Source organism: Brienomyrus brachyistius, chromosome 19 (assembly GCF_023856365.1).
Source record: "Brienomyrus brachyistius isolate T26 chromosome 19, BBRACH_0.4, whole genome shotgun sequence".
In the NCBI taxonomy this organism is placed as follows: Eukaryota; Metazoa; Chordata; class Actinopteri; order Osteoglossiformes; family Mormyridae; genus Brienomyrus; species Brienomyrus brachyistius.
Genome location: NC_064551.1, coordinates 20,125,436 through 20,147,910, shown reverse-complemented (window position 1 = coordinate 20,147,910; position 22,475 = coordinate 20,125,436). Strand labels below are relative to the sequence as shown.

Genomic DNA, 22,475 nt, shown 5'->3' with positions numbered 1-22,475 from the left:
TTCTGTTTGTATGATGCGTCTCCCAAGTTTCCGCAAAGCACTTTACAAATGACACTCATTTACTTACATTCTATAGTTTAGACTGACAATAGTTTACATGAAAAGAGACAGAAGCCAGAAATCAGAGGAAACAAAACTCTATGATTTGATATAGATGGGGAAAAAACTGGGTGTCCAAGGCCAACTGGCTGCCCCTCTAGGCCCCTTTCAGGCAATTTGTGGGTCATTGTTCTACCTGTAGGTCAGTTTGCCTTACAGCCTTTGCATGAACTCAGTTAACCTTTGCCCCAGGTACAGGGCATCAGGCCAGGGCAGTACAGTATCTGTGTACACAGTTCAATGCTGGCTGCAGATTACAGAGAGGGGGCCAATACTGATCTAGGTGTCAGTGTGACATGGCAAGTTCCGGGTTCCCTCAAAGGGGAACCTGGCTTTTCCCTTGAGCAGTCACGTGACTAAGAAATCAATACAGGTAGGTGCTCCTTATTTCCCAACCCAGCACCCTATGTCACAAATAATGGCAGATATATAATTTGAGCCAGAACACTTTCAGGCAAGGAAACGACACAGTTGTTAATAGACAGCAGTCATACCACCTGCAGTTCAGACTAGATTATCTGTCTGGAGTTAAGCGGCTTTGGACCTGGCCAATACTTGGATAGGAGACCAACTAGGAAAGCTGGGTTGCTGCTTTAAGAGGTGTTGATGTGACCCAACAGGTTAGACCATACTGTGGTCAATGTGGATCCCAGTACAGTGATGGGGACACTGCCATAAAAACAACAAACAATGCCGTCCTTCGGATGACATTTAAAATAAACTTTGGGTGTCTTGAAAAAGGGCCGTACAAATGTAACATTCATTCAAAAAACCACCAAGAAATGATACGGGATAATATCATCCCAACAGCATGCAATAGGGACAGAGAAACACTGCAGTGTGTGAGCTGCACAAATGCCTGTTGTTGAGCTTTAGACTGTAGTACAGTTTTACAGTTACATCCCAAGTGGGATCCCAAGACACTGGCAGATCATGGGTTATTTTAAGTTTCATGCTACAAATAATGAAGGAATTTGTAACACATGAAAGCAATTCAGTCTATCACTTATCACTCACTAAAAGACAGTCTGGTCTTTCATTTATTCATTCTCCACCGCTTATCTGGGGCCAGATCACAGGGGACACCCTGGCATTCCCCTGGAGAAGATGGCCTGATCAAACACCTACAAAGTCCAAAATCTTAAGTTAGCTCAAGCAGAGACAGACTTGATGCACCAGAACCTGTTACTAAGAAAATCATTATGGAAGTAATCATCCCATGAGAGAACAAACCACTCATCATTTTGGTTAAATGTGCACGTGCTTTGGTTGGCATGACAGCGATGTGAATGGTTCTGATACTTTCCTTTATGATGCTGGGATTCAGGGCGTAACTGGTTTCTTTCCCCCATGCATGTACCCATCTAACGGGAGCTGGATGAGTATTTTTAACAAGAGCAAAAAACAGAAGCTGCAAGAGATGCTGCATGAGTACTAGACGGGAGAAGTCCGGATGCCACAGCATCCTTTAAATCAAGGAGTGTCACAAATGGCTGCCGCTTAAGGATAACCGTGACAGCAGAGTATTAGATAACCTCACACTGATCTATTCGGACTAGTGTGATGCTGAGGTATCACCAACTGCACCACTGCACTCAGGTTCTCATCCCTGAGGTGGTTCGTTGTGTATCGGGTGCAGCAACACGCTGAAATCCACACGCACCTCTTACCTCTCAATGTAGCATAAAGCATCCTTGACTCTTAATTCGATCATTTTAATGCATTATCTATAGTGTATTATAAATTCACAGAGTATTCATAATGCATAATAAACATGGCTATAATGTGTTATGCCTTTTTATATACGGTTATAGCCGTATTTATAATACTTTATGAATGCATTATGAAGGTATCTGTAATGTATTATAACGATCGGGTTAAGTACAGCGTTACCAAAAATACTTAGTAGTTGCTTTTACCAAATCTCTGAGCAATAGAAACACAATAAAAGTAGAACGGCAGTGCTTTGAACCAGAATAACGTCAATACTAAATGATTCAATATTGTCCCCTTCAAATGATTCGTTGTACGGGAGATGCATAAATAAACCCACAAACAAATTTAAACATTGCTTCAATCACTTTCATTCATGTCCTACAATTATCCTGCAAACCGTACTTGGACACTTCCTCTCAAGTCAGCCCTTTACGGCAAACAGTAGGTTCCACGTGTAGGTAAAAAGGCCTCCGTTAAAAACACAGACATTGTTTAAAGTAATGACCTGTTTATGTCATTCCAAACATGGGAAGTGTTAGAATACAGCTTCCACACACAAACTATAACTTACATTATTTACAATTTAGATTTAATTCAGTGCAGCTAACATTAAAAATGATGATCTATGTGAGGCAGTGAGAGACAAAATGGAAATAAATGAAAGCATGTAGCGGCCCTGTTGCAGAGAAAAATTAAATAACCTTCCATTACCCTATCCTTTTTAAATAACAAAGCATTTACCATGACATTCGATTCAAACACCAATAAAGAATCAATGTCTACTCAAAGTTTCCAGTTCCATTTTCATGACCACCAGTACATTAAGTATTTGTTCAAAAGCGAAAAAAAAAATACAATAAAAAATGCAATGTCTATTTTGGTTTTTGTTATTGATGTGTCAAGTTGTATATTGAATTCAAATGTGTGTCTTACATATAAGGTTCAGAATTACCTGTTTTAGTTTCCATTCATACCTTTATGAATTAAGATTTTCTGAGTGGAAATGTTAAAATCATATAACAATATTTTAACAGTGGAATGAATGCATAAGCAATTAAGGAACTGTTAGTTAAATCCACATGAAGCAACATAACGTCTTTAGTAGTAAAATGTGATGTATCTAGGAGTGACAATATGTTTCCAAACATTTGTGTGTGCTGTGGTTTGCTGACACTAAATAATGTTAGGGGAAACAAAAAAACTACCTATTGACAGTTACAGGGTAGTGTGATTCTTGTAATAAACTTAGTTTTACCAAAGTCCTGTGTTAGTATTCAGTACAACATGCACTGCATACATCCATCTTGCTTTCAGTGAGGGAAGATTTTTCTTAAAAAAAAAAATAAATCATATAATTTGTTCCTTGGTAAAGTTGGTTTGTCTCACAGGTACCGAATTTGTATAATTAAAATAAGATAAGATATTGACATAATATATTTTTGGTTTTATAAACAACTGACAGGAAAAACAAAAACCTGAGATATTACCATATCCAGTGGTAAACAATAATCAGTCCCAAAAGGGCTTTCCTATATTTTGCATTTGTGTCAAACGTCCACATTATCAGAAGTACTCAGGAGTCCAGACGGTCTCCAGCAGCACTGGCATACAGCTCTCAGCTCACAGACGCCACCTGGCGAGTGATCGTGGCAGAACCCTGTCTGTGCTGGAGCCGGACTGCCCGTGGCATCAGCCTAGAACCTGCTCTGCTGATGCTTGCCGCTGGTTCCGGGGATCGGAATGAGCATCCCGTCAGGAAGCCTCAGCTCTGTCCGTTTGTCTTGGGAAGCGGGGTGGAGGCGGGGGCGGGTCGGGGGGCGTATGGCATGGCACCAATCCGCGTCGCCTCATTTGACAGATTTTTGGTCGAACAGCTGCAGGTCCAGGCGCACCCACACCTCGCCTGTCGGCACCTCGTGCAGCAGCAGGCGCCTTGTCGCTGCTCCCTTGTTTTCCAGCTCCTTCTTGATGGTGGCCACAGGAACTTCAGTGCGGCCCAGGAAGTCTAACAATGATACAAGCAGCCATGATGAAAGCGGCCACCATCAAACGCTAGTAATAGAACACGGGCCATTGTGGCACAATGAAAGAAATTAAGCAATGGGGGGGGGGGGAAAGAAATAAACGGTCAAACACAAAAGAAATTATCTAGTAGAAGGGTTGCAGTGAGACTGCGGTATATACCAGGGCATAAAGTAGAGAACGTAGTTCATCTGTATGTGTTCTTGGGCTGTAGGAGTAACCCGTACAAATACAAAGAGAATGTTCAAACTCACACACACAGAACCAGGGGGAGGATATGGAACCAGAACCCTGAAGCATGAAACCACAGTGATACCCCATGGAGAAACTTAAAATGACGTGTAATAAATAAATAAATTAAAAATAAATTAAAAGTTAAATAAAAAAAAAAAAAACAAGACGAAACTTCAAATATGACACCCAAATTTTTCTAAGGGAAATTTAACATCAGCACATTTAACATCAGAACTGTTCCCAAGACGAATTTCAGGAAGTGTCAACGTGTAAAAAGAGGAGAAATAAACATCTGAAGAAAGGACTAACCATCGGGAGAGAACTGGTCCCTCTCGAAGATGGTGACACATAGAACATCCTGGTACAGGTCCTTAATGAAGAACTGACAGTTGAAGTTCCACTTGGGGTTGATTGTGTCATTTATTGTCCGGGAGGTGAAACACTGTGCCCCCATGGTCACCTCGCAATATGGATTACTCTTTCCTGGAGGGTGTAGGCCATCAAAAAAAACCCATTAAACCCAACCATCAAGCCATACATGAGGTACAAGGCATTAGGGGGTTAGCGGCTGGAGTTTCGGGAGATAGGACTTGACCTTTGACCCTCACCATTGGGCTTGCAGGGCTTGAGCTCTGTGGCCTCCAAAATAGTGACCAGCAGGCGGCCAATGCCACTGGTTTTCAGGGAACGAGCTGGAAATGCATACAGCAAGTGATGCATGAGTCGAAAGACCAAGGAACAATAAATAAGATTCATAATAAAGAAGTTAAGATGCAAGGAACTCCCAAGGAATTGGCAGAAATAAGATACAGCAACTGGAAAAAAAAACTGTAGTTAATGGGGCACTGCAGTCTATGATAGGGTTATCAAGGGTTCAGTAATGAAGGTCTGCATAAATAGACTGTACAGCAACCAAAAGGGAAAGTAGTAGGTTCTTAAACTGCAACGGATGTGTTCACTGGAAGGACAGGCTGTGTAAAAGAGGGAAACTCAAATTCAGGAAAAACCAGTGCTCAGCATATCAGGGGGAGAAGCTACAAACTCAGACCAAGATTTTGTTTTTACAAACCAGTTGAGTAGCCTTTGACTGACTCTCTATGCTCAACTGGTTGGAAGAAACAAATTCTTGCTCATGGGGTTTGTAGGTTCTGGATGTGAAACGTCCAACATGGACTAAAACATGGGGTCAGGGTTCTGAAACACTGAATAGGGTAATGAATATATACTGGTGACTTAGAGGATTTTATATTACAGATACATAAATATACACACACACACACACACACACACATATAACTAAATTAAATAGGAAAAGGACAAGCAATTTTGTAGACAGATGAATAAAACCATTACATAATCAAACTGGACTGAAGGGTTATGCTAAAAGACACTGAAAAGGATTAAATGCAAATAAAATAGTTCACCTTGGTAAGCTTTCTCTCGCTTCTTCTTCTCAGTCTCTATGAAATGTTCTGAAGCAGCTTTGATTTTCTGCGCCCAGGCAGTCCTGATTGATTAAATAAGAAGAAACACCTGATTTGTTACCAGAACAGGACACCGAGGGAGCCTCCTCGTGGACTGAAGCCACAGCTTCCTTGTTCAATTCTCCTTAGTCTCTTCTCTAACTCCCTTCCTTCCCCACTAACCTCTCATTGATGTTCTCTGTCCTGAGAGTATAAACACGGTCGATGTGGGAGATGTGGAAGATTGGCTCATCGCTAGACGGATCGGAGGGCATCTTCACCAGAACTTCATTTAGAAACACGGGCTGGTTGGATAGAAGACCAAAATCGGGTCATAGACTCGCATTAAATTGGAAGTACACACAGTAGAGAAAGCCCGTAAAAATGGGCTAAACATACAACTAAGGAAATGGCACCTCTTTCTAGAAAGTTCTACTCCGAATTGTATGGATATGAAAAGTTCATTTAAAACGCAATGTATGATTTTGTGCCGTAAATGTAACTGTCTGGTATTGCTAGCCCCCTCCATTACTCCCCAGGATGAAAAAGAGTCTCACGTTCTTGTACATCTTGAACTGCATGTTGCACTTGGGACTGAAGAGCTTATCCGTCCCTGATGAGGTGAACTGCTTCACTGCTTGGGTGAGCAGCAGGAAGTCATTGAAGAGGAAGGTGTATAACTCCTTGTTGCTCTTAGTTTTATAGACCTTGCCGCTGTGTAGCAGCTTTCGGGGACCCAGGCAGTTGGTCAAGGAGTTGAATATCAAGTTCTGTAGGGAAATGGAACAATTGGAAGAGGACAGAAGTGTGACAGTGTCCAGTAAACTGTAGGAAAGCTGCAAAAATCCAGACCCTAACTTGTAGTAGGATTAACTCTGTAGACGACTTTGTTAGAGGCTGTGCATGTAAACAAACATTTGTTAAGAACTTCAGGAGGGAATATTGTAGATTATATAAAACCCAGGCTATAGACAAGAGCTTCGTGATATAGTTGCATTAGATGTGCTCACCTCAGTGATGCCTTCACACTGGACATGGCTCTGAATCCACTCTAACCTGTCGGAGTTCTCCTTCTCCCGGACCCCCTCGTTGACCTGCAGACAGAGCTCCTCGGCCCTGTCCAGAGCCTCCCGCAAGTGTCCATGGTCCAAGTGATTCTCTGGAGTGTTCTCGAGAATCTGGGGAGCAGGAGATTTGGAAATAGGTCTGGGACCTGCCTAAGAATGAACTCTGTCTTTGGACAAGGACTGTGGAGTTCAGGGTAGAGTGAAGTTACTGGCGGTTTGATGTTAATCAGATCCATCCATCCATCCATCCATCCATCCATCCATCCATAAATAAACTGGTGCAGCACGTTTTGTAACAGTTGACATCCAACATTTCACAATACCCATACTCACTCTTCTGCCTGAAGTTTTTGCATTTCATTGGTATTTAACTCCAGCAAAACAGCACATTCTTTCTTGTATTTGCTGACCATGATGATGGTCACAACCATTATCATTTGGTCCCCAAAGGAATTGACACGAACTGCATCTTTGGCAGGGCAAAGTCATACGTAGCAGCAACCCAAATTGAGCTAAATCCAAGGCAAATTGGATGAGGCTAATTCGTCATGCCTCCCACATCGCACACTGAAGGAGGGACCACGGGTGACAATGTGCAGGACTTACGTTCTTTATGATGAGTGGATAGCGGGTGATTCTCTGCATAGGCTTCAGCAGGAAGCTGGACAGTGGCATACCTTTACACCGGTGATCTGTAGCGATTTTCTGAGAGAGAGACACACACACACTTAGGAGTCAGAAACCCTAGCCTACGCCCTTATCTAAAGCACCACTCTAAATTTCAGTCTAGGTGCTTTAGAAGAGTTGAGTCCAGAGGTCTCATAGAACATAGTATTGGCCCGCAAGATATCTTTGTAATTCATTGGTCTATCTGGCCCAGAGACTGACCTTTCATTTTCAGAAGAAAATAAAGAACAGTTCAACATCCATTTAACCCGCTACCGCTTTTTCACTGAGGACATTTGGACGGCTGCAATTCTCCCGCTTACCGATCGATCTGGAACAGCCTTTAACAATGAACTATCTACCCCTCCCATTTGTTCCAGGGCTGCTGCCCACCATTCCTCACCTTGAGGAAGTCCTTGAACTCGGGTTCCTTGTCAGTCTTTTGTTGCAGCAGGGCTGCACCGTTAAGCTGGCAGCTGCAGAAGCGGATGTAGGCCTGCATGTGCGAGAGCTCCGAGGCCAGGATGTCCCCAATCATCTGCACCGGCATCTTCTCGCCACCCGTTTTCTTCCTCACCCTCAGTGCCCTGCCATTCACAAACACAATCACCAAAACCGCAAAGGCCGCCAAGTCCAGTACCAAGCAATTTCTTCGTAAAAGTTCAGGTGAGTTTCAAAAACAGAATGCTGGCCAGTGCCATTCTCAACAAACATTCCAGTCAGTTCTTTAAGCGCAAAAACTGTGCAGCCTGTTTTGTTATTATCCATCGACTGCATAGATAATTCCTTTTCCTGGCACTTCTCTATTTCTGGGACTTCACTCTGCCTATGACATTTGCTGTTGTGGGACACGACACTCGCAGTTCGTATTCCTAGAGCAAGGTGGCAGCATCGGATCACGTTTCATTCCCAGGAATTTCAGCTACCAAGAAGAAACAAGCTTGTGGAAAGACACACTTGTGAAGTTTGGTGTTGGACATAATCAGGTCCTTCCAGTTGACGAAGATCATGGCCATTTCAACATCTGTCAGGCGTCCCGACTCAGACATGGGCTTGTAAAACACCTGGAGAAAAAAAAATGAGAGACGGGCAAAGTTGGAAAGGGTTAGTAAAGGTTAAGAGGGATAACAAAATGTTAGGGAAAATAAGTTAAACATGTTCTGGCACAAAAACCTACACTCAAAGACAGCCCTATACATGAGATCCATGACAAGAATATAAAAACTCAAAACTGCAAATGCTTAAAGCAGACTGAAGTGCAAAGACGTCACGGGGGACCCACTGCGGATCATACCTCCAGGACCAGCTGAAGGTCAGCCATGTATCGCTCCTCCGTCTCAATGAGCTCGTGGATGTAACCCTGTCGCTTCCTCTCCTGCGGACTCATGGTGTCCAGGCTGGTCAGGTCAGCACACCCTGCAGGGTCGGGGATGACGGGGGTGGGGGTGGGAGTGGGGGGGGGGGGGGGGGCAGCCGCGGTCAGCAGCTGTCTTGCGTGGCCCCAAACATGTGGCTAAACCACTGGCTTGAGAAGCCGCTACCCGGAGCTGTCGCTAAGTCACTGCGCGAGAACAACCCTCCCGTCCGTCTTACCTTTTGCGCGCGAACGCTGAAACTCCATTGGGTAACTTTCAATACGCCTTTTTGCATGAGCCTCATCCCCAAGCCTTAAAAACCGCAGCCAGGTTTCCTCTCTCGAACCCATTTTGCCTGGGACTGTAACCATCCTAGTGCTTAGCTTCTTGAATAACCTGGTCCTGACTACATACTTAGACAATATTTAGGCATGTTGTAAAATTCACTGTTGTCAAAACAGACACATGAATCTGCATGAACAAAACCAGAATCACGCTCACGATGCTCAGTAATTGATGACTTCGCGCCGCTAGACGCAGCCAGCATGGAGACTGAACGTTATCCCCGCCATTATGAAGAGCCGTGTCATGATACATTATTCACGTATTAATTAGAGGCTTCATATGCTCATTACATACATTTTTGTTTAGTTTGTAACTTGATCACAACAGCCATTAGTCAAGCCTAGAAGTCCTAGCACCTTAATTTCCAAAATAATAAAAAAAAAAATAGTACTCTTACAGAAAATTTCAAGAATTATTCAATCTCCATTTGACATTTGGAAAAATTAATGTTACATAACATAACATGCTGTCTCTCTCATATATATATATATATATATATATATATATATATATATATATATATATATATATATATATATATATATATATATATATATATATATATATTAGACGCTAATAACCAAACCTCACACCATCCTTGTGTAAGACAATGACTTGCCAAAAAAAAGCAGGTGCTTTTTAAGCAAATCCTTTATTTTCACGATAAATGTACATATGTATAATTTGAGGCACATTTTCAAAGTAACACAGCTTGGGAACTTTAACACAGACAAACTGACTTGACTACTGCCAATGCACTGTGGGTAAATTCCCAGTGGGGCCAAATGAAACCTCAAACTGCATAGACTGTTTAACAATTAATGCAAGGGATTCATTCAAAATGCATCTCTCTTGCCAGCAGCATAAACAGATTGCAAATTTGCATAAACAGAGCAAACCTTTAATTGCTTGCAAAATGTTTTCCAAGTAGAGGATATTTTTCAGCTGTTAAATACCTTATTCAGACATTTCTATGCCTTACTGCAAGTAATCACACATATTGTAGACTGAGCACACAATATCACAGTCATCCATTTTTTTTTCATTAAACTGCACTTTCATATAAAATAAAATAAGTCAATACAACTAAGAGTAAAATCTGGGCAAACCAGGTTACATTCAAAATGCTTGTAGTTTTACTACAAACTGCCGCAGCAGTGATGATTTCTTGAACACTGAGGCACAGAGAGTTTCACCCTGATGTGAGAGCAAAAGACCACACTTTATAAACCACCAAATCTGCCATTTTTATCCTTAACCGAGTAATACGATTCTTTAGCATTTGTTCCAAGGACATTGTCAACACATGAATTTACCTCTGGCTAATAGTTACACTGGCATGGACCAAATAGTCAGCAGGCACCATGCAGAAGGATAATCTTCAGAGTCTAAACCTTAGTGACCAAAAAAAGAATTAGCCCATCTAACATCTGAATTTTATCAATAACCAAATAATCAATGGTATCTAACTGCAAGGCAGATTTTCATTTTAAGTTGCATGAAAAAGCAAAGTGTGAGGCTCAGTGGGCTAAAGCCTCGTTTTTCGCCCAGCCTCAGTACATCTGCGGGTCCTTCAGCAAGGCCCTTAACCCCCAGCTCCCTGGATGCTGCTATGGGTGGCTACCCTTTGCGGCCAGCTTGCTGTCACTTACAGAAAGCAAACTGGGGGTGGCGTAAAGAGAATTTCCCCATAGGGCTCAATAAAGTATCAATTATTATTAAATAAAGACATGTATCTTAGTTATAACTAGTTTTTAAACTTGTTAGAACCCAGAAACCGCAAAACATGTACTGTTAAACACCAGCAGGCCTTGTTTCGTTAAAGGTTATGCATATAATTACCTGAATTAACCACTCCATCTTGGTGGGGGGGGGGGGGGGGGCATTTACATTGACGTTACCTCCCTAAGGTCACTTAAAGCAAAAAAAAAAATATTCTAAAACATTTCCAGTATTATGGCAGATCAGCTGAAAACTCACAGCATCCTGGTCCAAACCCCCTCAGGCGGGAAAGCGGCAGACACTGCACCCGGGGCACTAACAGGGCAAACCAAAGTCCACCAAAGTCCGCCGCGAGTGTTCGGAAAAAACAGCAAACAGTGAAGCAAGGACCCAGAACTTTGACCCTCGAATGGCTCACCGACCCCCACATAGGGAAAAGATGAAGGCTGCAACCAGTGTATGACTGCCTGCTTGAATACCCTTCCACTCCATACATTATAACAAATAACACCCTCAAAATACACAACTACATGTAAGGCAACAAAGGTTTCCCCTTAGTCTAGGTATAACACAGCTGTATGACGAATATTCTACACACTATACCCATAGGCAAAACACAGTACTTAAAGAAGTACGTAAACAGCCAGTAATGGTTGAAGCCCATGTGTCGCCCGTAGGCAAGCTACACCACCAGGGCCCCCTGTCTGCGACAAAGTGATATTGGCTGGCTAAGGCAGCGCCCTACCAAAAGATGGCACCCCAGGTGGCTGCCTATGTCACCTAATGGGTTGACCAGCACTGAGCACAGTACTATAGCTAAAGCCATGGGATTTTGTGGAGGGAGAGGGTTTACTCATGGGGTTGGCAAAAAAAACCTACCAATGGAAAGCATGTGTCTGTATACATGTGAATTCATACTGTGAACACACGCACACACACTTATGCAATTACCCAACGGTACGTAGCCCATAACTGAACTACAAGCTAAGCGTAAACGCAACCTTGAGCTTTAAACCACCGTTGCCTGCACAGATTATCCCAGATTTTCCATCTGCGCAGTAACATTCAGATATAACTGTCAGTGAGAGACGTTTTAACAAACAAACAAAAAAAAGTTAGGATACTCAATTGCACTTAGGGTAAAAAGCCATTTTTGAAAGAAAAATATGTTTTAAATAGTTAATGGCTATGACTCTACATACACATCAACCACATTCACACTCTCCCAAAAAGCTGTTTAAATGATATGCTTTATACTTTAAATATGGCATCAGCATCTATCACTGGCATTGTAATTGCTTTGCATCATAAGCAAGAACAATTTTAAAGACTAAAAACATGAATATAAAAATTACAGAGGGGGGCACTTGCTGTTGGACTGGTAGGTGTGTGGGACCTGCTTCAACACATGAGGAAAAAAATTCAAATAATAATAATAAAATTAAAGCAGAAGTAAAAGAAAGTGAATTTGATGAGAAAGCAGGCCCTATCCAGCGAGGAAGCATTGGCTGATATGGAGCACCTAAAGGGTATCTGAACAGCTCTGAGAAGCTGTGGAGGAAGAGGCAACGATGCTGTCCTACAAGAACAACACAGATAGAGGGAAAGATGGAGGGAAAGGTGGGGGGGAAAGAAGGGAAAGATGGCAGGAGAAGAGTGTAAGGAGGGTGGACGGATGGATGGAAGGAGAGGGACAGACATTAATCAAGGGTCTCTTCAAACATGATGTCTTCAAACTCTGAAGCACAACTCTGAGAAGAAACCCAGTCCTAATAGGCGGATGGCAGAAGAGAGAGTATGCACGCCATGATGTGGAAACTCATCGACCCTCTCATCATGTTTTTTTATGAAGACATTTGCCAATACCAGGTAGTATCTTTCAAACTGCCCTACTTCACATCACCAGGCCTCCCATGAGGTCACCAATGAATCATTTCTTATCTGTGTTTAGGTTTCCCCTGCAGCACACAGCTACTGCAAACTCTCTCGATTCATCTTTGGACACAAACCATTTCTGTTCAGAAAGTCAGACCCAAGCAGGAAGCCAAACCGTAGCCTTGGTAGAGCTGCAGTCAGCAGGAGAACAGCCCTTTGAGGGACCCATACAGGTGGGCACTGTAACGTGGGTCAACTTTTACCCGAAGGTCACTTTCCACCTTAGATTTTGGAACTACCGCTCTCTCATTTATTGCCAACAGCATGAAACACTAGGCTGCAAACTTAGTATCTTAAGACATTTGCAACTATCAACAAGACAAACAAATATTACTTGGGGGGGAAAAAAATTAAACTTACATTGTTGACTGGGATCGGACTCCGTGGTCATCTTGACGTAATTGGTGGGGAACAAGCCGACGACGCCATTCAGCTCCCCTTTCCACCAATCAGCATCGTCCTTGTTCAGCACATTGATCAGTTGACTTTTGGAGAAGCTCATCTCATCCTCGTTGCCCGCCTTGTAGTCGTACATGGTGATGACCTGGCAAACTGAAGGAACAGCCAACATGTGGGAAAGGCTGTTACGGAAGATGCAGACGGAGATCATCGCAGATCTTGGCATGTGATGCTGTTGATCTTACTTGGAACTGGAGCTGGTGTGGACTTCCCACTGGTGGGGCCCAAGAGCTTGACGTGGGAGGCGGGGAACCATCCGTTCTGGCGTTTTTTACCCCTAGCCTGGACAGATACAAGACAAGAGGTTCCTCATCAGGACATACATGCCAACCTAATTTAGGACAAATGCATCTGACCTGAGAGAGACCCGCAACTCAACTTCAATGCCTCCTCCCAAAAACAGCCCAGGATTAGACCTCATTATGGGCGGCCTCCACATTTGATTAACGTCACTATCATGACAACACGGGTCCACAGACCTGCAGAACCCCTTGCCACCACCCAGATGGGTTCTTGCCCTGGATGAGGATAAGCTGTCCCGGGGCCAGGCTCAGCTGCTCCGCTCCGGTGGCCGTGTACGCAGTCGTCACTTGGGCAACCTCTGTCATACACATTCACAAATGAATGCGAACGCAAACAAGCACACGTGTTCAAGGTAGATAGAGCTTCGCAGCAGTCGGCACTCGCAAAGACTATTGAACACAGCTGTGTTTCATCTGTATACAGGACACAGCCTAGCTGCAGATGCACCAGCATCAACGGAAAGGCAAAGATAAAGGTGTGTGGTGGCTGCCAGTGAATTTCTTGGCTCTTTACTGAGTGGTGACTGTGGGATCCCGCATCCTTACCTGGCTTTTTGCCGACTCCACCTGACTTTCCAGTGGTGCTATATGTCTGTAGACAGGCACACATATTGGTAGAGGTCAGAGTAGCAAAAGTTAAGCTGTCATGATTTATTATTTATAGACAGACTCTGCAGTTTAAGTATCTCTGAGAAAAGTCGTTCATGACAATTTACTTCAGATTCCTTTGGCGTTACGTAGTTGGAGGGGAAGACTCCACTCCTGTCTCCGATGTACCCTTTCCACCAGTCCCCTTCTCTTTCCGTCACAACGACGGTGTCTCCTTCGTTGAAAGTGAGGTCTCCTGACTCTGGGCTTTCATAGGTATATAAGGCTACATACTCTGATTGGATGAGAGACAGAATGGCCAAATGATTTTTAACTGCCACAAAACCTGCCTTCTGATTGGACAGAAAATCAACGCTCAACAGCCAGTGACAAAATCCGGCTTTCTCCTTTTCGACAATGGCCTGTTTCAAGGTTACTTCTGACATGCTAGCAGCAATACCAGTAATATCAAGATGATTAAAAGGTACGCAAGAGAAGTCAAGATGACAATATGCTAGATTACAGATGGCCGAACAAAGTGAAGAGTAGTGACTGCCCAGGAGGACGAGTGGCTAGCTAAAATGGAATGTTGGGTATCAAAGTAAGACACAATGTATGCAAAATGCGCTTCTGCTTAGCTTAATTTAACTTCTTTTCATTCAAAATCTTCCCTGGAAAAGAAACTTACCTTCTTGTAGAGTATTGTCAGGGTTATTGAACTCATCCACAGAAGAATATAGGGGTCTGGCAAAATAAAGTGAAAAAAAATGGATCGGCGATTCTGCTCATACGCATTTTTCAATACAAAAAGAAAAAAATCCCTTACAAATTGATCTCGCTTATCTCAATCAATAATATAAAGCACAAATACATCACAATAGCATTCATAAGTGTTGAGTCAATCAGTCAAACCAAATTTACCATACTAAATCTAGCACATTTTCTCAAACATGTCACAAAGAAAAGGCAGGGATTATTTAAAATCACTCCTAGATGCCTGCCCCGAAAAATGCAAATCAAATACCACTTCAGTAATAAATACGTAGAAATATGGAATTAGAATAAGGAAATGGCTCAGTAAATGACCACCAGTCTCCAGGTAGCTGACAGGCTTTGGTCTGAGCAGAACCAGAACCCTTCTGGAACCTCCCGAGGAACCGCCAAGAGTGTCACTTACTCATTCCGGCTCACTGGTGTGACGTAAGTCTTGGGGAACCAGCCCTGCACCCCATTCAGCTCCCCCAGCCACCAGTTTTCCTGCTGCTCCAGCACCGTGATGATGTCATCCTTGGAGAAGTTCAGGTGGTTGTCCGTCTTGGCCGTCCAGGAGCACAGCGCTTGCACCTGGAGGCCACTTGCCACCTGACAACGCAGAAAACATGTCTGTCAGCCGGGACACCACTCAGGAAACAAGATCTGATCTAGACGTGCTTGTAACTACCTTAATATCCCCCCAAAAATGGACATTTTGATAAATGTTAACATGAAAGTTTACCAACTTATGAATATACCTAGAAAGTTAACACTCTCGTGCATACATGGTACATCTCAGTGTATTGTTATATATGTGCAAACACATGCACAAATATGACAAAAAATATATATATACAAACTACACTATTAGCAAACATGGTTGACTTGTTTAGGGCAATAAAATCATGCATTTCCGTTGGGGGCCCCTTGCTGGCCACAGTCACCACACTGTGGAGGGGCCCCAAAGTGGCTTTTTAAATGGGTCCCCAGAAACGGCAAACCTGCTTCTGATTGTTATATATAAATAAAGAAAAAGCATAGTACAGAACAAAATACTGCAGTAACGTGCAAGACAGTCGCAGAAGCAGTTGAAGGCTTCTGAACAGACATGGTTCAGATGCAGCCATGCAAACAGGCCACAGACTCACTGGCACATAAATACGCATAGGAGAGGCTGAGGCATGCAGTGGAAACACAGAAAAAGAACACGACCGATCGGGTGGGGCCAGTTCTGAATTCTCACTCGAGACATATTCAGATGCAGTTACGGTATTCTTCAGGTAGGGGGCGCTCCCAGCATAACTACCTGTCCATACTCCATAGAGGCAGAGCCTGGAGGGTGGGTGGGAGTGAAGGCAGAGTTCTGCCCTGCCCCCCCAGGAGTGCTCTGTCCTGCTGGGAAGGTACTGGAATTAGCCTCCGCCTTGCTGAAGTAGGGACAGACCAGGAGAAAACGGTCAGTGAGACCCACATAAGCATTCAGATATGACACAGGACCAGTTTAGATGCTGGTAGCAGGGGAGATTACTGGACACCAAGGGGCAACATTACCTTGCAGAGACTGAGGTAGATGCAGTTGTGTGCATCAGAGCCTGCTTGGTGCTGGCCGCAGATTCCGGTTGGCTGTGCTTCTCGACGTAGCTCTCGGGGAACCAGCCCATCTTGCCCTGGTAGCTGCCATACAGCCAGCCCTGCTCGCCTTCCGTCTTCTCGTCCACCTGCGGACTCAAGGCGATTGGTTAAGGGCTACCACATGACACACCACATGACACACATGGGCGTACTATCCAAAACCAGGTCACGACTGGCCAGAAAACACCCTAAAACATGATGAAAGGAGAAATGTGCCATTAATACATTAACAAATATGTCTACATGTTTATTTATTTTGTCACAGGGGCACTGGTACCCCTCTGTCCTCCCCCCTAAAAAAAACTGCTCCTTCTTGCACTTTATGGTGAACAAAAGGATTCTAGATCTAACTGTAAAACACCCGAAAAGGATTCAGAAAAAAAGAGCTAATCAGGCACCAGGGCAATGATTCAGCACAATTAATTTATGGTACAAACAGATTAACATATGGGGGTGCACTCTGTATACCTCAATCAAGCTGTCCGTGTCAAAGGTGAGCTCGTCCGCGTTCCGTGCTGTGAAGGGGTACAGGGCTCTGTAGGTTGTCAGGGAGGCCGATTTCCTGTGTGTTGACCTGACGGGTCTCAAATTCCCTGCAACGACAGTGTTCCACACTGTGACAGTGAGTCAGTCACCTCCTTGTGTGACTGTTCTTCAGAACGCTGTGTCACTAATGACGCACTGCAGCTATTGAACCAGCACACGACACCTCGGGTCTGCCGATGGGACACTTGCATTTGGAGGCTGATGAAGAAACTGTACAAACCCCACCGCTAATGGTAGCTTTACGTGTCAGATTGTGATTTGTCACTGCGTTTCCGCACCTCCCGAAGGGGGCTGCATCGAGGCCATAATCCTTACCTTTTCGCTCCTCTAGGCCCCTGATCAGGGCCGACAGCTTCTCATGAATGTCTGTCTTGCCTAAATTGTGCTGCTGCTGTTGCTGCTGCTGCTGCTGCTGCTTTTGCTGCCGGGCCTCTTCCTCCCGCTGTCTGGCCACGGCCTCCTCCTCCTGTTGCTTTCTCCTCCTGTCCTCCTCTCGCCGTCTCTCCTCTTCCTGTCTCTTCTTCTCCTCTTCCAGCCTCCTCCGCTCCTCCTCCTGTCTCCTCCGCTCCTCTTCCTGTCTCCTCCGCTCCTCTTCCTGTCTCCTCCGCTCCTCTGCATCCCTGACAGCAGCTATCTGAGCCCGCTGACGTCTTCTCTCCTCCTCCTCCCTCTCCCTCTTCCTCTCCAGCTCCTGCTCCTCCTCCTTCTTCCTTCTGTTCTCTTCCTCCTGCCTCCTCCTCTCTTCCTCCTGCCTCCTCCTCTCTTCCTCAAATCTCTTTTTCTCTTCTTCCAGTCTTTTCCTCTCCAGCTCTAGCTTCCTTCTCTCTGCCTCCACCTTTCTCCGCTCCTCCTCTTGCCGCCTCCTCTCCTCTTCCTTCTGCCTCCTCTCCTCCTCCGCCCTTTTATGTTCCTCTCGCCGCCTCTCCTCCTCTATCCTCTTCTCCTCCTCCCTCTTCTGGGCTTCCTCCTGCCTCCTCCTCTCCTCCTCCTCAGCGGCCCGGCGGTTCCGCTCAGCCTGCTCCTGAGCGGCGCGCAGTTTGGCCCGGAGTTCACGCTCACGTTCTTCCTCCTCCTTCAGCTTGGCCTCCCGCTCCTCCTGGATCCTCCTCCGCCGCTCCTCCTCCTCCCGCTCCAACTTCACACGCCACTGCCGCTCTTTCTCCAGCTTGGCTTGCCTGTGAATGACATGATGCATCACATTGAAGCTGAATTTGGCCCAGCACCACATCATAGCCCTTCAATCACGTGATGCAGCTATATTTTCTTTAAACAAACCATCAAGGTCACGTCATCCATTCAAATTTAATGCTTTAACTGAACTTTGTCACACTGGGTCTGTAATTGACATTAAAATTGCTCTTAGCCATCTGACATGTTCTGACATTATGTAGGTGATGTGTTGACCCACTTAAAAATAGAAAAACAAACAAAAAATAAGTAAAAGGGAGCTCTGGATCCCCGAGGACCAGCTTGGGAAGCACAGTGTTAAAGTGATATTAAAAAGCGATTTAGGACAGGTCAGTCACCATTGCAGGGAAACCAAACCTGGCACCATGACAGCCAACAGAAATACAAAAACGACAAGAGAGCATGCAGGCCTTGCAGGAGGCCTAGCTCACCTGACCACCTCCTCCTCCTCTCTCTTCCTCCTCTCCAACTCCAGTTCTCGCCTCCGCTGCAGGTCACATAGCTTGTCGGCCTTGACCTGCCGCAGTCTGTCCAGGACCTGCTGCTGCTTGGTCTGGCTCTCCCGGAGCTCCTGTGGGAAGGGACCGGGCCCGCACCACCATTAGCGCAGAGCACCAAGCCACACCGCCAACCACCACTCGCTATACCAGGTACAGACATCAGAACCAATTCAGAACACACGGGATTCTGGGCCATAGATTATGGATGGCAAAAATAACAATAAAAATTTAAAAAATACTCAAAGATCCCTGCTATTAATGCACTTAAATATTTCAACCAAGGATTGTTATACGCACTACAAGGAAAACGCCGATTACTTTCTAAATGTGGCTGAATTAAGGTGACAGCAACCCACAGAACAGGAAATGAATATGGAGCGAATGGAAATATCGGCAGAGACTGAAAAGTGAAGGAAAAAAGTAAGCTGAACACAACAAGAGCTTTGGATGTAGCGACAGGCAGCATGCGATAGGTGGAAATGAGGAGGCCAGAAACACATTACAGGTAACGGCGATGAAAGTGGCACGGCCTTTCACGGGATCCATAAGCCACGGGGCTGGGAAGACGGGATGGAGGGCGAGAGACGGACACGGATGTAGGGAGACAGAGGGGGGAAAAAGCAGAGAAACAACCTTAATCAGAAGGAAGAGACTGCTAAGGCAGCCCAGCAAAGAAAGGAGACCCTGAAGAAGACAGTCGTCCATGTCCTCAAACTGGGCAGGACGCGAAGGGGAGAGAAATGGAGGGGAGAGAGAAAGATAGAGTGAAAAATGAAAGAGTTAGCGGGGGAAATTAATGGGAGGAGGCTGGCCTGCTAATTCTTGGCATCAAAGGTAGAATGGCGTGGCGAGCAGCTCTTAATGTGCCGTTTAGGCCCACTGTGGGTCAGATCCGCCCCCCTCCCCTGAGACAACGTCAGCCTGAGTCACAAACGCGAGTGGCATCTTCATAGCCAAAAGCAGAATTACAGGTTGGGTGACATTGCTCCCCGTTCCCAAAAGCAGATGCTGACAGCACGCGTTGATGCATATTTACATTTATTTATTTAGCAGATGCTTTTGTCGAAAGTGACGTACAAGCGAGGATCAGAGAGCAGAGGCAGCCAATGTCTCTGGGACAACTGTGGTTAAAGGCCCTGTTTACTGCACCTGCCATGGAATTTTAACCCACAACCTTCCAGAGGGAGGTACATGCAGATGCATACCTCACTGAACTATGCATTGTCCTACATCACAAGAATATATTTTAATTATGTTTGGGTTTCCTATTAGAGGATGACACCTGCGTTGTCATCTCCTGACAAAATCTGGAATCTCATCTATACTAATTTGTGCAAAATGTCACTGGTTACTGCACTGCAGGGATGGGCTTCACAACTCAAAATGGGTGAAATTACAGTGGACTGTCAATCTCTGCCTTTAACCCAAAAGGAATCAAGGACAAAAAAAGATGAGTAGTTGGCATTGATGGAGAAAATGATGCCTCAAGAACCATTTGTTGTATTTTTTGAGCCCACTAGATGGTGCTCTTGGCACGCTGTGGGGCAGCGCTTTGGGGCAGCGCTTTGGGGCATGCTTTGGGGCATGCTTTGGGGCATGCTTTGGGGCATGCTTTGGGGCATGCTTTGGGGCATGCTTTGGGGCATGCTTTGGGGCATGCTTTGGGGCATGCTTTGGGGCATGCTTTGGGGCATGCTTTGGGGCATGCTTTGGGGCATGCTTTGGGGCATGCTTTGAGCCCAATTATGAATTGAATGCAATCAAATCAGCAAATACAGCAAATGGCTCATGGGGCATCATTTTTGTCCATCACTAGTTAGTTTAGTAAACTGGGCAATCGATAAGTCCCACCTCCTGCCAATTTTGAGGCTTCACTTCTCCACTTTATTCTATTTACGAATGCTACTGGCCCCTGTACAGCACACTGGGCTAACTAGAGGCAAGCCACAACATTGATGCCTTTCTACCACCAGTAATGCCTCCTCACCTTGATGTCCACGTTGTACTGGTCCATCTCCGACAGTTTTGCCACGGTATCCTTCTCCAGCACATCCAGCTGCTCCTTGAGTTTCCGACAGACGATGTCCTTCTCAGTCACGCCCCTCTTTACGGAGGAAAGTGTCGGACCTGTACACAGAAACACTACCTCTAAGCAAGACCCTTCACCCGCAATTGCTTCATCCTGGGACTGACAATCTACATCTAGCCCTGCAAGGAAGTCCTCCAACTTGCAGGGGGTTGGTGGCAGGGTTGGTGCTCCAGCCACCGGAAAAAAATGTACACTGTTCCATTCCATTCGGACTAGTGTGGTGCTGAGGTATCACCCGCTGCACGACTACACTCAGGTTCTCATCCCTGAGGTGGTTCGTGTGGAGGGTGCAGCAACGCGCTGTATCAGCAGGGGGCCCTTACATTAACAACCCTAAGTGCACCTCGAGGTTATATGGTAAGTATTTTCTTGTTGACATGTGAGAGGGAGGGCTGTGACAGATAACCTGGCCCCCACAATCCCCCGCTCCACCCAAACCCTACAGAGCCGAGATGAGTTGGATCGAAGAATAAAAGTAAGGTAGCCGACTTGTGCCCAGAACTTCTGGAAACTCCTGTACTGCTGGAAAAGCCTTCCAGGGGGGGTTACATCTGAAAGCTGGCTGAAAGAACGCCAAGATTCTGCATTGCTGTCATCGAAGCAAAACTGTCGACTGCCTCCAAGCCTTTTACTCTAAGGTGAATAATGTAGCTAAAATACAGATAGATGTATTACAAGCGGGTGCATCCAGACTTTTGTCTGGTAGTGTACACCTACATTTTAGGAGCACAAGAAGCATGTACCACCCACCCATGTGCCACAATGACATTTAAGTACTTCAAGAATGACTGCGGGGGGGGGGGGGGGGGGGGGGGGGGGCGCCAGGTAACGCAGGGAGAAGCAGGGAGATCAGACTCACCAGACCTGCTGTTCAGCCCCATGTTGCATAGGATCTCCTTGCATCTCTGCTGCTCCACAATCAGCTGAGAATGTTTCCTCTGCCCCTCCTGCACAAAAACAGGCCAAACTCCCTCAGAAAGCTGGAGAATCCTGAAATAAACCCTCCCTGGAAACTTCACTCTATCTAGAAGTTATTGCTTTTATAGTAAATCCCCCCCCCCCCACCCCCAAAAAAACTGCACATTCTCCAGGAAAGGTGTGAAGAACAGTCTCTCCCTTGGTTGCCAAAAACTGAAGACTGCTAATCAGACAGGAGCGGCACAGCTGTTGTATAACGCACAGCAGACATAACGCCAGATCACATGGAAAAAGAACCGTGTTGAATCTATTTATCAGTGTTGCAGCTGGTGCTCATCCCATAGCTGCTGGGATCTTGGACGGCAGCGGAGGAAGGCCGCAGACCTCAAGCTGCCGCTGCAGGGCGTTGACCTCTAGCAGGCAGCTGTCCTGCTTCTGACTGATCAGTTCCAGCTCTCCCTTCTGGATGCTCCTCTTGCTCTGGACGTCCCTGAGTCGGTCAGAGATCTGCTTGTGCTTGTCTCTCTGAAATTAAACAGGGGTCTTATGAGTCCTGAGGGCGGGAATATTGTCGCTGTGGACACAAGCATGTGTACCATTGACATCTGAAAGGAAAACGTGCGTCTCTGATAGTGCGATTTCAACAGCTGGCTGTTCCTCGTTCCTGAAGGGGAATGCAGTCGGTCGGGGCAAACAGGTGCAGGACGGCCTGGTCCTCACCACAGCCTCCAGCTCCAGCTCCAAGCTCCTCTTCTTGGCCTTAAGCTTGATGATGTCCTCTTGTTCTTGGTTCCTCTGATTCAGCAGCTCCTGTCGCCTCCTCCGCTCCCACTCCATCTTCCTCTGACGCTCCAGCTCCTGCTTAGCAGCCTGCAG

General features: G+C 45.4%; 1 protein-coding gene across 1 annotated transcript in view; it reads right to left on the bottom strand.

Moving 5' to 3' along the window:
* Nucleotides 1-3,611: 3,611 nt before the first annotated feature.
* LOC125715178 (intersectin-2-like) overlaps nucleotides 3,612-22,475 on the bottom strand; it is a 44,387-nt gene continuing 25,523 nt past the window's right edge. Inside the window, exons 13-39 of the mRNA XM_048986483.1 lie at nucleotides 22,320-22,469; nucleotides 21,984-22,124; nucleotides 21,541-21,628; nucleotides 20,580-20,719; nucleotides 18,524-18,663; nucleotides 17,220-18,079; nucleotides 16,827-16,951; nucleotides 16,278-16,444; nucleotides 16,033-16,153; nucleotides 15,151-15,335; nucleotides 14,662-14,717; nucleotides 14,102-14,268; nucleotides 13,932-13,977; nucleotides 13,563-13,684; nucleotides 13,269-13,365; nucleotides 12,985-13,176; nucleotides 8,562-8,683; nucleotides 8,225-8,331; nucleotides 7,671-7,854; nucleotides 7,208-7,306; nucleotides 6,545-6,712; nucleotides 6,092-6,304; nucleotides 5,718-5,839; nucleotides 5,496-5,578; nucleotides 4,680-4,763; nucleotides 4,381-4,554; nucleotides 3,612-3,820 (exon numbers count right to left, since the gene is read on the bottom strand). Coding sequence (XP_048842440.1) covers nucleotides 3,663-3,820; nucleotides 4,381-4,554; nucleotides 4,680-4,763; nucleotides 5,496-5,578; nucleotides 5,718-5,839; nucleotides 6,092-6,304; nucleotides 6,545-6,712; nucleotides 7,208-7,306; nucleotides 7,671-7,854; nucleotides 8,225-8,331; nucleotides 8,562-8,683; nucleotides 12,985-13,176; nucleotides 13,269-13,365; nucleotides 13,563-13,684; nucleotides 13,932-13,977; nucleotides 14,102-14,268; nucleotides 14,662-14,717; nucleotides 15,151-15,335; nucleotides 16,033-16,153; nucleotides 16,278-16,444; nucleotides 16,827-16,951; nucleotides 17,220-18,079; nucleotides 18,524-18,663; nucleotides 20,580-20,719; nucleotides 21,541-21,628; nucleotides 21,984-22,124; nucleotides 22,320-22,469 — 4,311 coding nt within the window. The 3' untranslated portion in view covers nucleotides 3,612-3,662. The remainder of the gene's footprint in view (nucleotides 3,821-4,380; nucleotides 4,555-4,679; nucleotides 4,764-5,495; nucleotides 5,579-5,717; nucleotides 5,840-6,091; nucleotides 6,305-6,544; nucleotides 6,713-7,207; nucleotides 7,307-7,670; nucleotides 7,855-8,224; nucleotides 8,332-8,561; nucleotides 8,684-12,984; nucleotides 13,177-13,268; nucleotides 13,366-13,562; nucleotides 13,685-13,931; nucleotides 13,978-14,101; nucleotides 14,269-14,661; nucleotides 14,718-15,150; nucleotides 15,336-16,032; nucleotides 16,154-16,277; nucleotides 16,445-16,826; nucleotides 16,952-17,219; nucleotides 18,080-18,523; nucleotides 18,664-20,579; nucleotides 20,720-21,540; nucleotides 21,629-21,983; nucleotides 22,125-22,319; nucleotides 22,470-22,475) is intronic.